Here is a 13,929-nt window from a genome sequence, read left to right on the forward strand (position 1 = left end):
CTGCTTATACAAAGGTTACGGTAATCATGAGGAAACTTTCAAGTTAAAGTACATTTTTTGCACACTCACATTTTATTTGAATGGAAATAAAAAAGGAGGCTTCCTCTCATACCTTTCTATGCTAACAGGTCTGTCGAATTTGAAGAGGACATAGTCTCCTGCAGTCGGGGTGATGGCCCAGAAAAAGTCCTCTCCGAGGTACGTCTTTTCAAGTGTGTGACCCTGATACACCTGTGCGAGACGTTACACATTTTAAAGTTATGATTTTAAAATGATTTTACTCAAAGAGTCAGCGATGATGTCCTCTTAAAAACTCTGATACATTACCTTCATTGAGGTGGAAACCTCAGCTGGGGGGTTGACATGCATCTTGTGGAGCAGAGGCTTCAGGAAGTCCTTGTCCTGAACACACGCACAGATGGAGGAGAGGTTGACATTTGTACACAGGAAGTCTACTGTGCTTTGTTGTAAATGACTGTGGGGTGTGACACTCACTGTGAGCTTTTGGATTTTTCCAGCAAGAGAAGAATGAAGTCCCACATGCTGGAACAGAGAGGGCCTGAACCGCACACGTAGGCTGGACTTCTGACGCTCACAGTGTTTCTGTAAAAACAGAAGAAGGATGATTAAAGGAAGAGTTTCCTTTACGGATGTTGCTCAGATCTTTATTAACTCATTGTTCTCACAGCATCTTTCTCAGGATTGCAGACTTTGACCCAGAGGATGTGGTCCAGCAGCCAGTCGATGGGTTTCTCTTTGTAGAACATGAATATAAACTCAACGATGAGGTTTAGGTCTGGAGCCTGGAACATTTTTCCTGTAGGACAGAGAACATTCAGCATCATTACTTTACAACTACTGATCACAAGATGCAGACGTTTTAATGATACAGAAGCAGATTCAGTTATAGAATTATTTCTCTTGGAGGAAAAGTATCACTGGGCTGAAAAAAGCTTCTCAGAGAAAGTCTGAGCTACAGAGGAAAATCTAAACGCAATAAATCAAACAGAAAACTCACATGTCTCAATAAAAGATGCACCAACATTTATCAGACACTTTGTGAATGCTAAGTTTCAATTGTGTGCAACAGACCGATAAAGCCTAGCTGAGAGAACTCCAGGATCATCCAGTCCTCTGATGAGAGCTGCAGCGCAAAGTTCTTCATCGTGGCAAAGTAGTTTGGTTTAGCCACAATGTCGTCCTCTAGCTGCAGAAACAGATGCACAGAAAGAAGAAAACGTTGGACAGAAAAGATATATTTATGATTCTTATTGATGCACAGGGAGAGACTCCTCTTTGTCCACAAACTGAGGAAGCTTCTAAGTTTCTACAAGAAACTGAACTAGAGGAGGTGCCAAATAGGAAATACCTCTTCCCTTCAGCTGAGAGCAGAGGAAGACAAAAACACATCCCGTCCATAAAACTGAGATTTATTGCACTGACAACAGAGAGAAACTACGTGGTGTTCAAATCTGCTGAGAGATGGAGAAACGTTACCAAACTGGATACCTGGTTTAGCCAGAAGCTGCAGAAGTCCAAGAGAATCTGGCTAAGAACAAGCCTATCTGGCTCTTGTCTAAAAATAACTTCAAGGACCAGCCGTGTTTGAGTTTGGTAAGACACCGGTTACACTAGAAATCTGTTTTTAAGCTAATACTAGCCACATTGTCTTGTTTCCAGATAATAGAAGCCAACACTAAGGCCTGGGTTTGAATAAAAACATGAATAAAAACAATCTGCCAGAGGAATAAGAAAAGTTGAACTCTTTTGACCAGTATCCCACAGGCAGATTTTTGGCTTCATCCCAGCTTTAATTTCTAGAAAGAATACATTTACCTTGACTGATACCTGATAGCTGTGGCTGACATCAAGTCTATATAAGACACATTTACTAAAAATAAGACACAAACACTTCCTTAGTTTGGAGTTTTTGCAGTGTAGGCCGATAACAGGATTTCCTGCTGATGCATTGGGAGCAATAGTTTAGAGAAACCTTTAATAAGCAGTTCAACAGTCACTCATATTGACGTTTGAGCACGTACCTGGACATAATAAACCCCTTTGCTCACAGCATACATCATGAGGAAGGAATAATCCAAGTTCTGCTTGGTTCGCCATCTTAACGAAGACAAAGACAAAGAAAACATGCAGTGAATCATTTCTTCAGTGTTTTAGTGTATCCTCCGGGGTATCTCACCTTTGAAGAACCTGCCACTGACACCTCTTGACATGCAAAACCTAAATTGTGCAAATTAGGCCCTCCAAGGTGTACCGAATGTTACAACAGCAGGCTGTGCTTGAATAATTTATACGGCAGCGCTGCCACTAATTTTTTGATCTGAATGATCTGCCCTTGCTGGGATGTGACTCATGAGCTGCAGGTGTTCATGATGCTTCTGGCAGGTGTTGGGGGTTCACACAGATGCACACACACACACACCCACTCACACATGTTTTTAACATTCTGGTGAAGTGACAGCACAGATATGAGGGCACGGATGCATAAACGCTCAACCTTGGTTTAACAAGTTAAGGAACGTGTTGACCGTTTTCTATACGACTCTCCAGGGAACATTCCCACACACATCAAAGACGGATAACTGCCTGAAAAACATGCTCCACAAACTGTTCGCTGCTACCAGAAGCTTCTGTGTGTTTTGTTAGGTTATTGACGGATGAGATAAGAGTTTTGATTGCAGTTTTGTCTGGCAGCGCACAACATCAGATAAACACAAGACGTTAAGACGTGCAGCAATAAAAATTCCAGATGTGATACGAGAACGAGATAAATGATTAAAAAACAGAGAACAAACTGCAGCACACACAGATTTCTAAGGTAGCCCGTTGTTTGCAGACCATAAAGAGAAGTCCAGAGGATAACAGGAGGGAGCATTACAAAGAAGGAGAGATAGAGGGAGCTGCTGCTGATGACCGTGATCTGACTTTGAGAAATGCCGGTGGAATACTAAGTACCCAGGCAGCCTACCTAAAGGCTCCCGCTCTGTCTCTCCCTCCCACTTTCCCCCTGACTCATCCTTCCACTTTTTTCTGCAATCCTCATCACAGCTCGCCTTCATTCCTCTCGGGGCTGATTTCTCCATCGTTTCCAGGATGATTTCTATCACATTTTTGCTAATTACATGGCAGAGCACCCAGTAACAGATGATACAGAGGAGCTGCTTACTTGACTCTCTCCCTGGAGTCCCCGAACGTCTCTTTGAGGTTTGCGAGGTCGGGGTAATAGGCGGCTGGGGGGGAGATCACCTCCAGTAAGCCTGAGTTCAGCTCTGTAGAAAACCTGAGGAGGAGAAGTTACAGGTGAGACCAACAGAGGGTTAGGGCTTAAATGGTATGACTTTTGTTTTGAAGTTTCAGTTTGAGTTTGTTTTCAAGCTGTTGTTTGAATTGTGAGAAATTAGTTACTTGTCAGAGAAACTCAAAGGGATCGGAAAATATTATGTGGAGTATTTTATTATAAGAACAAATTATTATTAATCCATTAAGATGGAAAGCACTCACTCTTTCTCCAGGCCAGCGACCACACTGTGAACATAGTCCTCATCAGTCTGCAGGAACCAAACAGGAGACACCTGTTACACAAACGTCCTGTGCATTCACTTTTAATCCTGCGACTCGAACATGAGATCTCACCTCCCCGACAAAAACGATTATGACACAGTCCAGCTTCTCCTCCGGTGACAGCTTGTCTATCAGCGAATGCAGCGTCTCAGACAAATACGACTTCACCTTTCGCTTCACGGTGGGGATCCCCATCACCATGGTGACTGAAAGAAGACAGACGAGCAGCGTGAGGTGAGAGGAGAAGTGTGGCAGGCTGCCTGCTGAATCAAACCCATCCAAAACCAAATAATGCTGTTGGACAACTGTAGATTAGATGGGCTGAGATCCACGAGGAGGAGAGAAACTCATGCCCAGGCGGACAGATGGCGGTGGGTAGAAGGACTAAAGGAGGTTTGTAAGGCATCTATCTACACAAACAGGCTGCTAGTTATTAAGGAAGTTGGAAAACAAAGAACTTACACAGTTTTTTTTCTGCTGATGAAAAGATGACCTTTTTTGAACGAGTGTGTATGTGGTTTTAGGGATTCTGCAGCCAGCTCCTAGTGGACGCCAGGAGAACTGCAGTTTCAAACACTTATGTGTAAGCTTTATATTTTATGACTGGAAAATGCCAATTGAAGCTTATCTTGTATCCACTTGTGCTAACTATTATTTATGGCAGCCAGCAAGCTCTCAGCTCCTATATTTATACAGGAAAGCGTGGCTAAATTATTTTATGAGCTTTTACGAGCAGGGAAACCAAATACAGCCAGCAGGGCCAAAGTCAACAGCAACATGGTAGAAATGAAAGAAACTCTCTTATGGTTTCTTTTCTGACGTTAGGACCAAAACGAGCCATCAAATAATCACAAACCCCCGAAGCTCTGAAAGATTTTGAGCCAAGTTCAAAGGTCACATGTGGGTTACAGCTGAGGACATTCTGCTGGAGTGACACAACAGAGCAGAGAGGACAGACAGAGGCTATTGTCATCTCCTTATCGCTTCCATTGTCCAGAACGTCAATGGAGTGGAGTGGCTACACAGACGGCCTCTTCTTCTTTATCGTCTGAGGATTTCTTGAACAATGCATCAGATGAAAGGACACAACAACCCGCTGCAGACATGCAACCAGTTCATTTCCCCACAGGGACACAAGGATCACTTTCACAAGGGAGCAGACCGAGGGGAGAGAGCATTGAGTGTGCACAAAGCCCACGCTGGTGTGAAAGCAATGTGAGAATGGACAAGTTTTCTGACTCATCATCTGACACAACAGTTTTTTCTTCATGCTAGAGAAAAAATGGCAACAGCATGGAGATGCATATGAGCCTGTTTGCTTACTAATGTTTCAATGAGGCGTGCTGCAGGTGTCCTTTTTGGACTCAAACTCTGCATAGTGTTTTGCATAAAAAGAGCATGCTCCATCAGAGAAAGTGAGAGTGTTGGAGGGAAACAACATGTCCTTAAGGAACAGCTGGATTGTAAAGCACAGGGAGCAAGGTTACAGTGTGCTGTGCGTGTTCACTTTGCAGGAGATGCACGCTAACTGAGCTGATGTGGAGGCAAACAAGGGTCCCCGTTAAAAAAAAAAAAAAGAACAAAACAAAGTTGCAGCGCGAACGAGCGAGCGGCGCAGTGGACTTGAGAGAGGGTGCAATCCTCCGGAGTGATCTGTGCAGCGTGGAGAATCTGTCCCAGTTTCGCTTTGTGTTCCTCACACTGAGCGACACCCACCACCACCAGGAAAGTAGGTCGAGGATGAAAGGAGAATGTGGGAGGAAGGAGAAGAAACAGAGTGACAGAATAAGGAGGAGGGGGTGAGACAGTGAGTGAGTGATAATGCGTGCAAGTGCGACATGAGCAGGACCGACTTGGAGACAGCCCCTCCCCGTGTCCCTTGATCAGCCTGCCTGCTAAAAAAAAATCAAAACAATCCACAGATCTGTCTGCGTCTGTGGCATCAGGAAGAGGAACTGATTTGGCGTTTCACACACTTGGAGGAGCTGCTGTTCAGCTGTGCTGTGACGTCTGACATGTGTTGCCTGGTGTTATTTCCCCGTTTGAGGACCAAAGCTTCTTGTTATTCAGCTTTAAGGTTGATGTCACACAGGAAGTGTCACCGTTAGATGTACGCCTAAGAAGAAGTTGTGTAAATGCAAAAACTTGGGCTTGATGACTCATCAATGTGTTTGAAGTTCAAATTGACCTAACTGAAATTTTTTGGGGGGTAGTTTGAAGGATTTTCTTTATATATCATGTAAAGGACAGAACGAACAGAATAAGGACAAACTCGTATTAACACAGTAAAATGTGCTCACTGCGGATGTTTTTAATGACAAACTATGAGAAACTGTCCGTCCACTCTGATCTGTGGATTGGGAGTTTGTTTAGTTTCAGTTTGAAGTGGTGCTTTGATGCATTTTTGATGTCCTGGTTGTTTTTTGTATTTACAGGGCTTGCTTTTGATATTTCATTGTAAATTTATTCAAACATTTTGAGGTTAGCTGGGCATCAGTGGGATTTTTGTCTTTGTCATTTCTGAGCCTGATGGAGGGGACACTGCTGTGTGTGTCAGAACTTCATGAACTCTGAATCAGAAACAAACACGGGGTGGAGACTTGGATTTGGATCGATGACCTCATGTTGACCTGTTGAAAGTCATCTAAGTCAAAGTAAGTATTAGTTTTGGACCAAGTCATAGCACTCAAACTCTGTATTTACACACTGCTTCAATAAAGTGATGTGTCATAAAATGCACCTGACAATAAAAAAATCTGTTAAGAATCACAAAATCAACCACAGGACTGCTTGATTGTATAATATCTTAAATATTTTTTAATTAAATAAACATAAACAGCTGTGCAGCTTCTGTAGACTGGAGGTAAACCATGACAGCCCTGTAAATTATGTCTGACACACACCCACAAAGACTCGAAGGTGAGTCAGGTGTGGACAAAAACCTGATAGTCATACTCCAAAGGAAACAGGGCGAGCAGGTCCACTCACTCCCTGGATCAACTGTTGAGTGGAGTGCTATAGTCCAGATGTGACGTGCCTCTCAAACCCCTAAACCAATCAATCTTTATTCAAAGCCACTTTGCTGTTAATGTTTGATCAAGACGCTTTACAAACAGAGTAGGTCTGAACCATAACACCCACATGAAGACAGGATAAGATCCAGACCTATCAAACAGGCAGAACTCAGTCTGACCTCACCACAACCCACTATGAGTAGACACCTCTACAGGATTTAGTACGTTACAGTGGTAAAGGAAACTAAACTTCAAGCAGAATCATGTTCGTCAGACTTTTGCTTAGAGGGAGGGACAGCAACGGATGACGCAGCACCAACAAAAACAGCTCACTGAGAATCACTGTACCAGGAATGTTGTTGAGAGTATTTGTAGTATTAGCAGGAACTTCAAATCAATGCTAATGGACTGATCTTAATACCTAATGCAGTTAAAATAACAGTATCGATTATAGGGATGGGAACGAAAGCAGTTATAGCCTACAGGTGCATGCTGGGAGGTGGTGGAGCTGAGGCAGATACTGCTCACCCTGCAGCTTAAATTGTCTATAGGGATGGGTACCTTTCACATTTGAAATAATACAGTACCGATGCCCGGTACCTGGCAACCAGTGCAGGTACTCATCAGTACCAATTTTGGGTACTTTTTTGTGTTTATGTGGTAAAAAATATCAATTTGTTTAATAATATAACATAACTTTTTAAAAAATTTAACATATTTATTCTTCGATATGTAACCTTGTAATGCTGTGTTCATGTCCAGCATGGAAAAACGCCCATTCTTCCACTCTCTCATAGTCACAAGGATGCATCAGGTACCTAAACATGGTACCTTTTATTTTTACGTGAATTGTTACCCGGTACTTTTGACAGAATTTGGTCGGTACCTGTAAAAGTACCTAAGTCAGTACCCAACCCTAATTGTCTACCTCATTGTTTATTGCTATAAAGGAACGGTGTATGTTCGTGAACATTTCAGCACAGCATCCAGAGACATGCCAGAGACTTAACACAGATACAAACAACCCATCCTGATAATTCAGAGATACAACACAACAATGTCAACAGTACAAAAAAGTGTGTTAAGTTTGATTCAGAGAAGATAGAGTGCTACATCCAAACAAACCGTTGACTCCAACATGAGCTCATAGTACATGTAAACATACACAGATTTAAACCAGCAAGCTATCCTTACATAGTATATATGCAAACACAGACACGGGCATGCACAAATAAACTGAGGCAGCAGAGGACTGGGAGGATACCTGTCTGGTGATTGTGCAACTGAGGCATAGCAGGTGTGAAGAAAGTGTGTCTGAGCAAGCCCACTAGCACTGATGTATTAAAAAGAATTTACAAGAGATATGTGGGAAAAAGAACTAAAGAGGAAAATAACCAAAGAAGAGTGGCATAACATGTGTAAGATGCAAAGTAAAACATCAAGCTCTAGCACACAGAGGTAATAGGGTTTGATAGATATAGTACGCTTATTCATCACCCCAAAAATCAAATGAAAACCCTCACTTGTCCCACAACCTTGCGGGAGATAGTGTGGGGAACATGACGTAGATCACACTTGTGTGTTTTGTAAAAATGAACAAGTAATGGGATGAAGTGTGGAAAGAAATAAAAAAAATCTTGGGTTATGAAATTCCTAAGACATGTGAAGTTCTGTATCTAGGAAATTTAACACAAGAAAATATTCAAAACAAAGACAGATACCTGGCTGGAATATTACTTGTGGCATCTGAGAAAGCCAAAACAAGAAAGTGGTGTAAGGAGGATCCTCCCACTCTAAAAAAACTGGTTGGACGTTGTGTAAAAACTACACGACATGGAGATCTTTACACACAATTTGAGACTTTAACAATCTATATGTCAAAGAAAATGGGAAAAGTGGATTTACTTTAAATCCCACCAGAAAGACTGAGGAAAATGGAATATACCAGGAGGCTATATGAACTTTTGTTACTGACACCAAAGCTGTTGTATAACACGTTCTTTTGTTGTAACCTCAAACAAAAAAATGAATAAAATATAAGTAAAACATGAATTTACAATACTTAAAGATAAATATGAAATATGTTCAGAAGTTTTTGTCTTTATTATAAAGCTGTACAAGAAATTTGTTTGTTTTTTTTTCGTCGCCAGAAAACATTTGAGTAAGACACTGAAGGTGAAACAGGATTTTCAAGTAAAACTAGGTATGAGTGAGTCAGTGTGTATCTGCTGTGTCTGCCGAGCTGATTGGATTCAGATTCTCGTTGATTAGTTTCTCTTGATTAATACAGAGGAATCACATTTAAGCTAATCAGAATGAACAACCCTTCAAGAGTCAAAGGTTTTGTATCTTCTGCTGTGAGTGAACCAGCAATCATATCAGAGACAAGCCATAAATACAGGTTAGCACAAGTAATTTTGATATCATACACAACTTGTGATTCAGCCGCTCATGCCTTGTCCACAGAAACAGAAATCTGTGTTGCATTTTAACGAGTACAAATGGCAGCGTAATGAGCAGCAGTGAGTGGGAAGCTGATGAAGGGGTCATATTCTTGACACCGCACTGGCAACTGCTACTTGTTAGCCGGGAAACATGCACAGAGACAGGTGGGATTTGAACCGTCACATGTGGAAAGCCCTCACAGGGTCTTCAGGACGACAGAGGAGAGTCAGCAAGGACAAAGGGGACAATGTGAGGAATGTTTGGGGAGAGAAAAGGGCTGCAGCATGTGACATTTTTAATGACTGAACAGAGTCAACACGAGTCGGTGTTGCTTGGAATCAAATCAAGAATGTATTTTGTGTGAAAGGACAAAAGTTGCAGAACTTCTGATGCGCGTGTTTGGAATCTGGATGGGCATTTCAAGCACAAATAGGATGGTCACTGCTGACTAGCTCCTCCTGTGCTGACATAAGGAGACAGAGGTCTGTTATTAAACAGAATGCTGTTGTAGGCTAACCAACAGGAAAACGATTAAAGAGGACGTCAAAGGATCTATTAGGGTCTATGTCACAAGGCCTGCACGAGTGGTGGGCAAAGCTTCTGTCAGTCAGTCCTGTGACTCCATGAACTTTGACCCCACAGATTCACAATCACTCCACAGTGGCAGTGTCTCCAGCTAGCTGGAGCATTCCAGTGAACACAACTGATAGTGTTTAACGTGGGGAAGCCTGTGAGAACGAGGAAGTAACAAACTGTTCATTATCTGTGTGCAGGAATCTCCCTGGGTTTTTTTTTTAAAGAAAGCCAAAGAAAGAAGAGTCTTAAAGTCCGGTGTGGAGGTAACAGATACCTACCCACCTGTCATAAAAGCAGACAGACTGGCAGCGAGGGGGAGATGGCAATGATAGGCCTTTTCTCTCTTTCCCGTGGGAATACCTAGCACCAAGTGATCAAACAGGCCAAGAAACCCCCACTTGTTCCAGACTTCTCCCTCCATCCTCTCCTTTAATTTGTCAAGGGCCTCCGTTCTTCGCCCCAGTCTTTGTCATCAGGAATGTGGAAACACAATTCAAGCCGTTCAGCCCCCCTCAACCTGCACCCAAAATTCACTACACACCTATCAAACTAGCAAAGCCAGATAAGTAATCCTCTTACAGAGACCTTGATACAGCCGAGGTCACATTCACGCTGCTGCTCGGGCGTGAAAGGAAGAAATGTTAAAAATAAAACTGGGGTGGCTGAAAATAGGAGTTAATAAGAAAGAGTGAAACAGTAGAGATTAATTTATGTAAAAGAGGAGGCTAATGAGAAAAAGAGGCATTAGCGGGTCATGTGGGCTCAGTAAGAAGATTTGTTGGTTCTTCTCTGCTGAAGACCCAAAAACAGAAAAACAAGAGGACAAAAGAGACGCCTCAAGGAAGTCAATGATTGGACAGAGAGAGAAATCCAGCCCGATCGGGCTTGAATATGGAAAACACAAGATGTGAAGTAAACACAGAGTCACGCTGAACATAAACTACAATCATCCATATTCTGTAAGCGTTATTTAGAGTCGTGCAGCTGCAGAGCTCGGTCCAGAGGGGATACTTGTTGTGAACTAGTCATCAACAGAAACTTGTTGAGACTTGGCTTTCTCCCCCCCGTGTAATGAGGGTCTCTGGAGGTTTCACTGTGTTTGTGTGGGATGAAGTACATATTCAGAAGAGCAGCCTCATTAATCAGGACAGATACAGTTGTACTGAATGTGCAGGGAGCGTGTTTGTTTCTCACCTCCTGTGCGGCCCAGTCCAACCTGCACAGCAGGTTGCAGGCTGCCCTCATTGTTGAGTAGGTGAGGCAGGTGGTGGTAGATATTTGGCACCTGAAGAGGTTTTCTGTTCGCGAGCTCCTTCAGGAGTTTCTGTGTCTCATCTGGAAGCAGGAAGAGAAAGGAGTGACGGGGAGTCCTCTCTCAGCTCGGTGGTATTTACTGGCTTTTGCTGAAACTAAAATCTAAGCAACAGTTTATGTCTTATTCCTGACTTATGAGCCATATTCAACTGACAAGTCCACAAAAATATTAAAAGACAAAAATGACACCTGACTTCATTATTTTAGTTTTTGCTCAGATTTTTGAATAAAAAAATCACAGTATTTTTGGACTTTACAGGAGAATGTAATTTATATCACATCTGATGAGCCTTTTTTAACTAAAAATAAGACACAAAAACTTGCTTAAGGGCCAGTTTCTGCAGTGTAACACAAACCTCAGTGGAGCAGCGATGCTCTGACTCTATAAGACTACAAAACCAGTCACTTTTTGCCAACTCACAACAGAAAACTACATTTCTGTCTCAGAGTATCAGTCCACACTGGCTTCAGGATTCAGTCTATGCTGCACAGTGTAAGTCTGGATGCTTTCTGCAGCTCATAACAAGGTGAAATTACAAAATCATGGAGAGATTTCATTTTACATTTATGAGCTCATGATGTATGACAAAATTAAAACCAAAAAAGGTGTTTAAAAGGAGAAAAGTAGCTATAACTAAATTTTTAATAATACCAAATTGACATGACGTTCAGTTTGAAATGTGCAACTCGGCTTTCATTCGAATAAACTGAACATAAAAAACAGTTTTCATTTTCAAATTGGCAGACAACGAGCACCATAAGCTCAAAAACTGAACTGCAAACTCGGCTTTTACATTACTTTTATTATTTGCTGCACCGAGCAGTGAATCACCATTTTTCAGGCAATTTAGTTTTATAACCCACCCAGACTTCAAACAGACTTAACAACAGACGCTTGTGAGACTGCTGTAACTTTGGAAATAAAAAGTAAAATCTGATTTCATTTTCATTAGAAGTGACCCAGTTTTGAGAAAGGTGCTTCCCCTCTGGATCTTGTGGTATTTTGTTTGAACTCACAAATGAGGTCTGCATCATGAAACTGTTACTTTGACCAGAAATAGAAAAGGTAATAACCAGGCAGAAAGCAGGCAGGAATTCTTGATCATCTGAGCTCAGCATCATCTCTTTGACACGTCTGGTGGTTACCTGAGAAGTTTGTGAGGGCATCTTTGCTGCTGTTTGTCTCAGCGATGGCGCGCCTGAACTGCTCGAGGATGTTGTTGAGCTCTGATGAGCGCTGCAGCGTTCTGTGCTCTGCCACTCGGAGGCGCTCTTTCAAGGCATGGAACTCGCGCTGGTAAGCTATCAGCTTCTCTGTAGAGAAACAAAACAAAGCAGAGAGCCACACTTTACACGGTGTCAATGATCAATACACAAGGTTACAATCACCAACAAAAGGTCTTCCTCAGAGGAGTCACAGGATGTTGCTGTGACTTTCTGTCACTGATGCTGTTAACTGAACAATGAGTGCTTATCATCTTTTTAGGGTTTCTAAATCCCACACATGGGGGTTTCCCAGTGAAGATGATCTTAATCTGACCTTTCTGAACATCTTGACTGAAGCACTGTGAAGAGAAAGGAAAAACAAGGTTCTCTATAATTTATCAGATCACAGCATCAAAACCTCTGAACTACTACAGTATGAAGGGTAAATATCATCAACATCAACCTTTTTGAAGCTCAGAGGCAGTTTACAGGTTGACTGCTTGTGAAACTGCAGTTGGCGAGCGCTTATCAGGAAACAGAAGTTCAGTGGTTGGTGTGGGAGTCCGAAAGAAAGTAGAAGCTTTGAATTCTGTGGAAAAGGGTGTAGCTGTTTGTGGTTTAGATCATAAATGGATTAAATGAGTCAAATCATGAGAAAGTTCTGCTGATTTCTGATGATGTTAAGTAAAAACGTCAGGTAAAACTCTTCCTCTGAGGTCAGACTCTGTCTCTGTTTGACTGTTATTTCCACCAACTGTTGTTTGGCATTAACAGCGAAGATTTGGCGAGTTTTTCATTAGTGCAGCACACACACTCAGCCTTGTTGCTCATCCCACAAATGCATGTTCCTTACAAACATGGCTCCATTTAAAAGAGAAATAAACAGGCTTTCCAACAGTATAAGATTTGTTGCCAATAAATAATCCTCAAAGCACAAATTTCCTCACTGAGGGTAACTTCAGCTAATCTTGACAAAAGCAAAATGGGAATGGCTGAATTTCAGGTTCATCTTTAGAAACCGTTTTAGCACTTCAGACTTTGAGTTTCAGGATGTTGCAAAGATTAAAAAAACATCTGAAGTGTGAAATCATACAAATGTGGGTGTGTTTGTGTTTGAGTGCGGTTAGGTGTGGTTGTGGGTTTGGCCCTTCTCTGATCTTTCTCTTCTGGGAGGTTTATGGCGCCCTTTCAGAGAGCCCTTCACTACAACAAAACCCCGTCTCCCTTTATCTTCCCCTCTCCATCACTCTCTCCCTCTCTTCCTGACTGAACTATTGTCCAGCTCCTCTCTGGTACAGACCCGGTGCTGTTCCTCCTGAATGTTGATCTCTGAGACACACGGACAGATGCTGTCACTCCGGCTCTGAAAGCTCGGGAAAAGGGCAGCTTCAAACTAAAACACACTTTCATCTTCACATCAGGCCTGCTGAGAAGAAAACCACACCTGGAGTCTCACTGTGCTACAGAACAAAGACAAATAGAAACCCACAGTTGTAGATAGCGCTGTGTTTACAATGCAAACACACATCGGGAGGTGAAAATTCTGGTTTGTCTGTGTTTAGAGTAAAATCAGTCCCTTATGAGCAAACACCTTCACCTGGATGTGTGTGTATGATGAGAAGTGTTTCCTAAAGTCTTCTGACATGTTATCCAAAGGTCGGTCATGATAGACTTCAGTTACTACAAAACAAAACGGCACTCTCGGCTTCACAGAGTGCTGTCCTCGACTTCACAAAACTCCACCCTCGACTAGGCCTGGGTCCATAAGAAATTTTGCTGGACGATATATTGTCCC

General features: G+C 42.3%; 1 protein-coding gene across 1 annotated transcript in view; it reads right to left on the reverse strand.

Annotated features, from left to right (window-relative positions):
* The window catches only part of mgat4a (alpha-1,3-mannosyl-glycoprotein 4-beta-N-acetylglucosaminyltransferase A), a 30,636-nt gene that overhangs the window by 4,221 nt on the left and 12,486 nt on the right, over positions 1-13,929 (reverse strand). Inside the window, exons 2-12 of the mRNA XM_074694956.1 lie at positions 12,075-12,242; positions 10,809-10,949; positions 3,652-3,785; positions 3,520-3,566; positions 3,185-3,298; positions 2,043-2,118; positions 1,093-1,207; positions 687-817; positions 496-603; positions 328-402; positions 113-231 (exon numbers count right to left, since the gene is read on the reverse strand). Coding sequence (XP_074551057.1) covers positions 113-231; positions 328-402; positions 496-603; positions 687-817; positions 1,093-1,207; positions 2,043-2,118; positions 3,185-3,298; positions 3,520-3,566; positions 3,652-3,785; positions 10,809-10,949; positions 12,075-12,242 — 1,228 coding nt within the window. The remainder of the gene's footprint in view (positions 1-112; positions 232-327; positions 403-495; positions 604-686; positions 818-1,092; positions 1,208-2,042; positions 2,119-3,184; positions 3,299-3,519; positions 3,567-3,651; positions 3,786-10,808; positions 10,950-12,074; positions 12,243-13,929) is intronic.

This window comes from Halichoeres trimaculatus, unplaced genomic scaffold (genome assembly GCF_033239565.1).
Source record: "Halichoeres trimaculatus isolate MK-OKI-2021-1 unplaced genomic scaffold, fHalTri1.1 fHalTri1_scaffold_19, whole genome shotgun sequence".
In the NCBI taxonomy this organism is placed as follows: domain Eukaryota; kingdom Metazoa; phylum Chordata; class Actinopteri; order Labriformes; family Labridae; genus Halichoeres; species Halichoeres trimaculatus.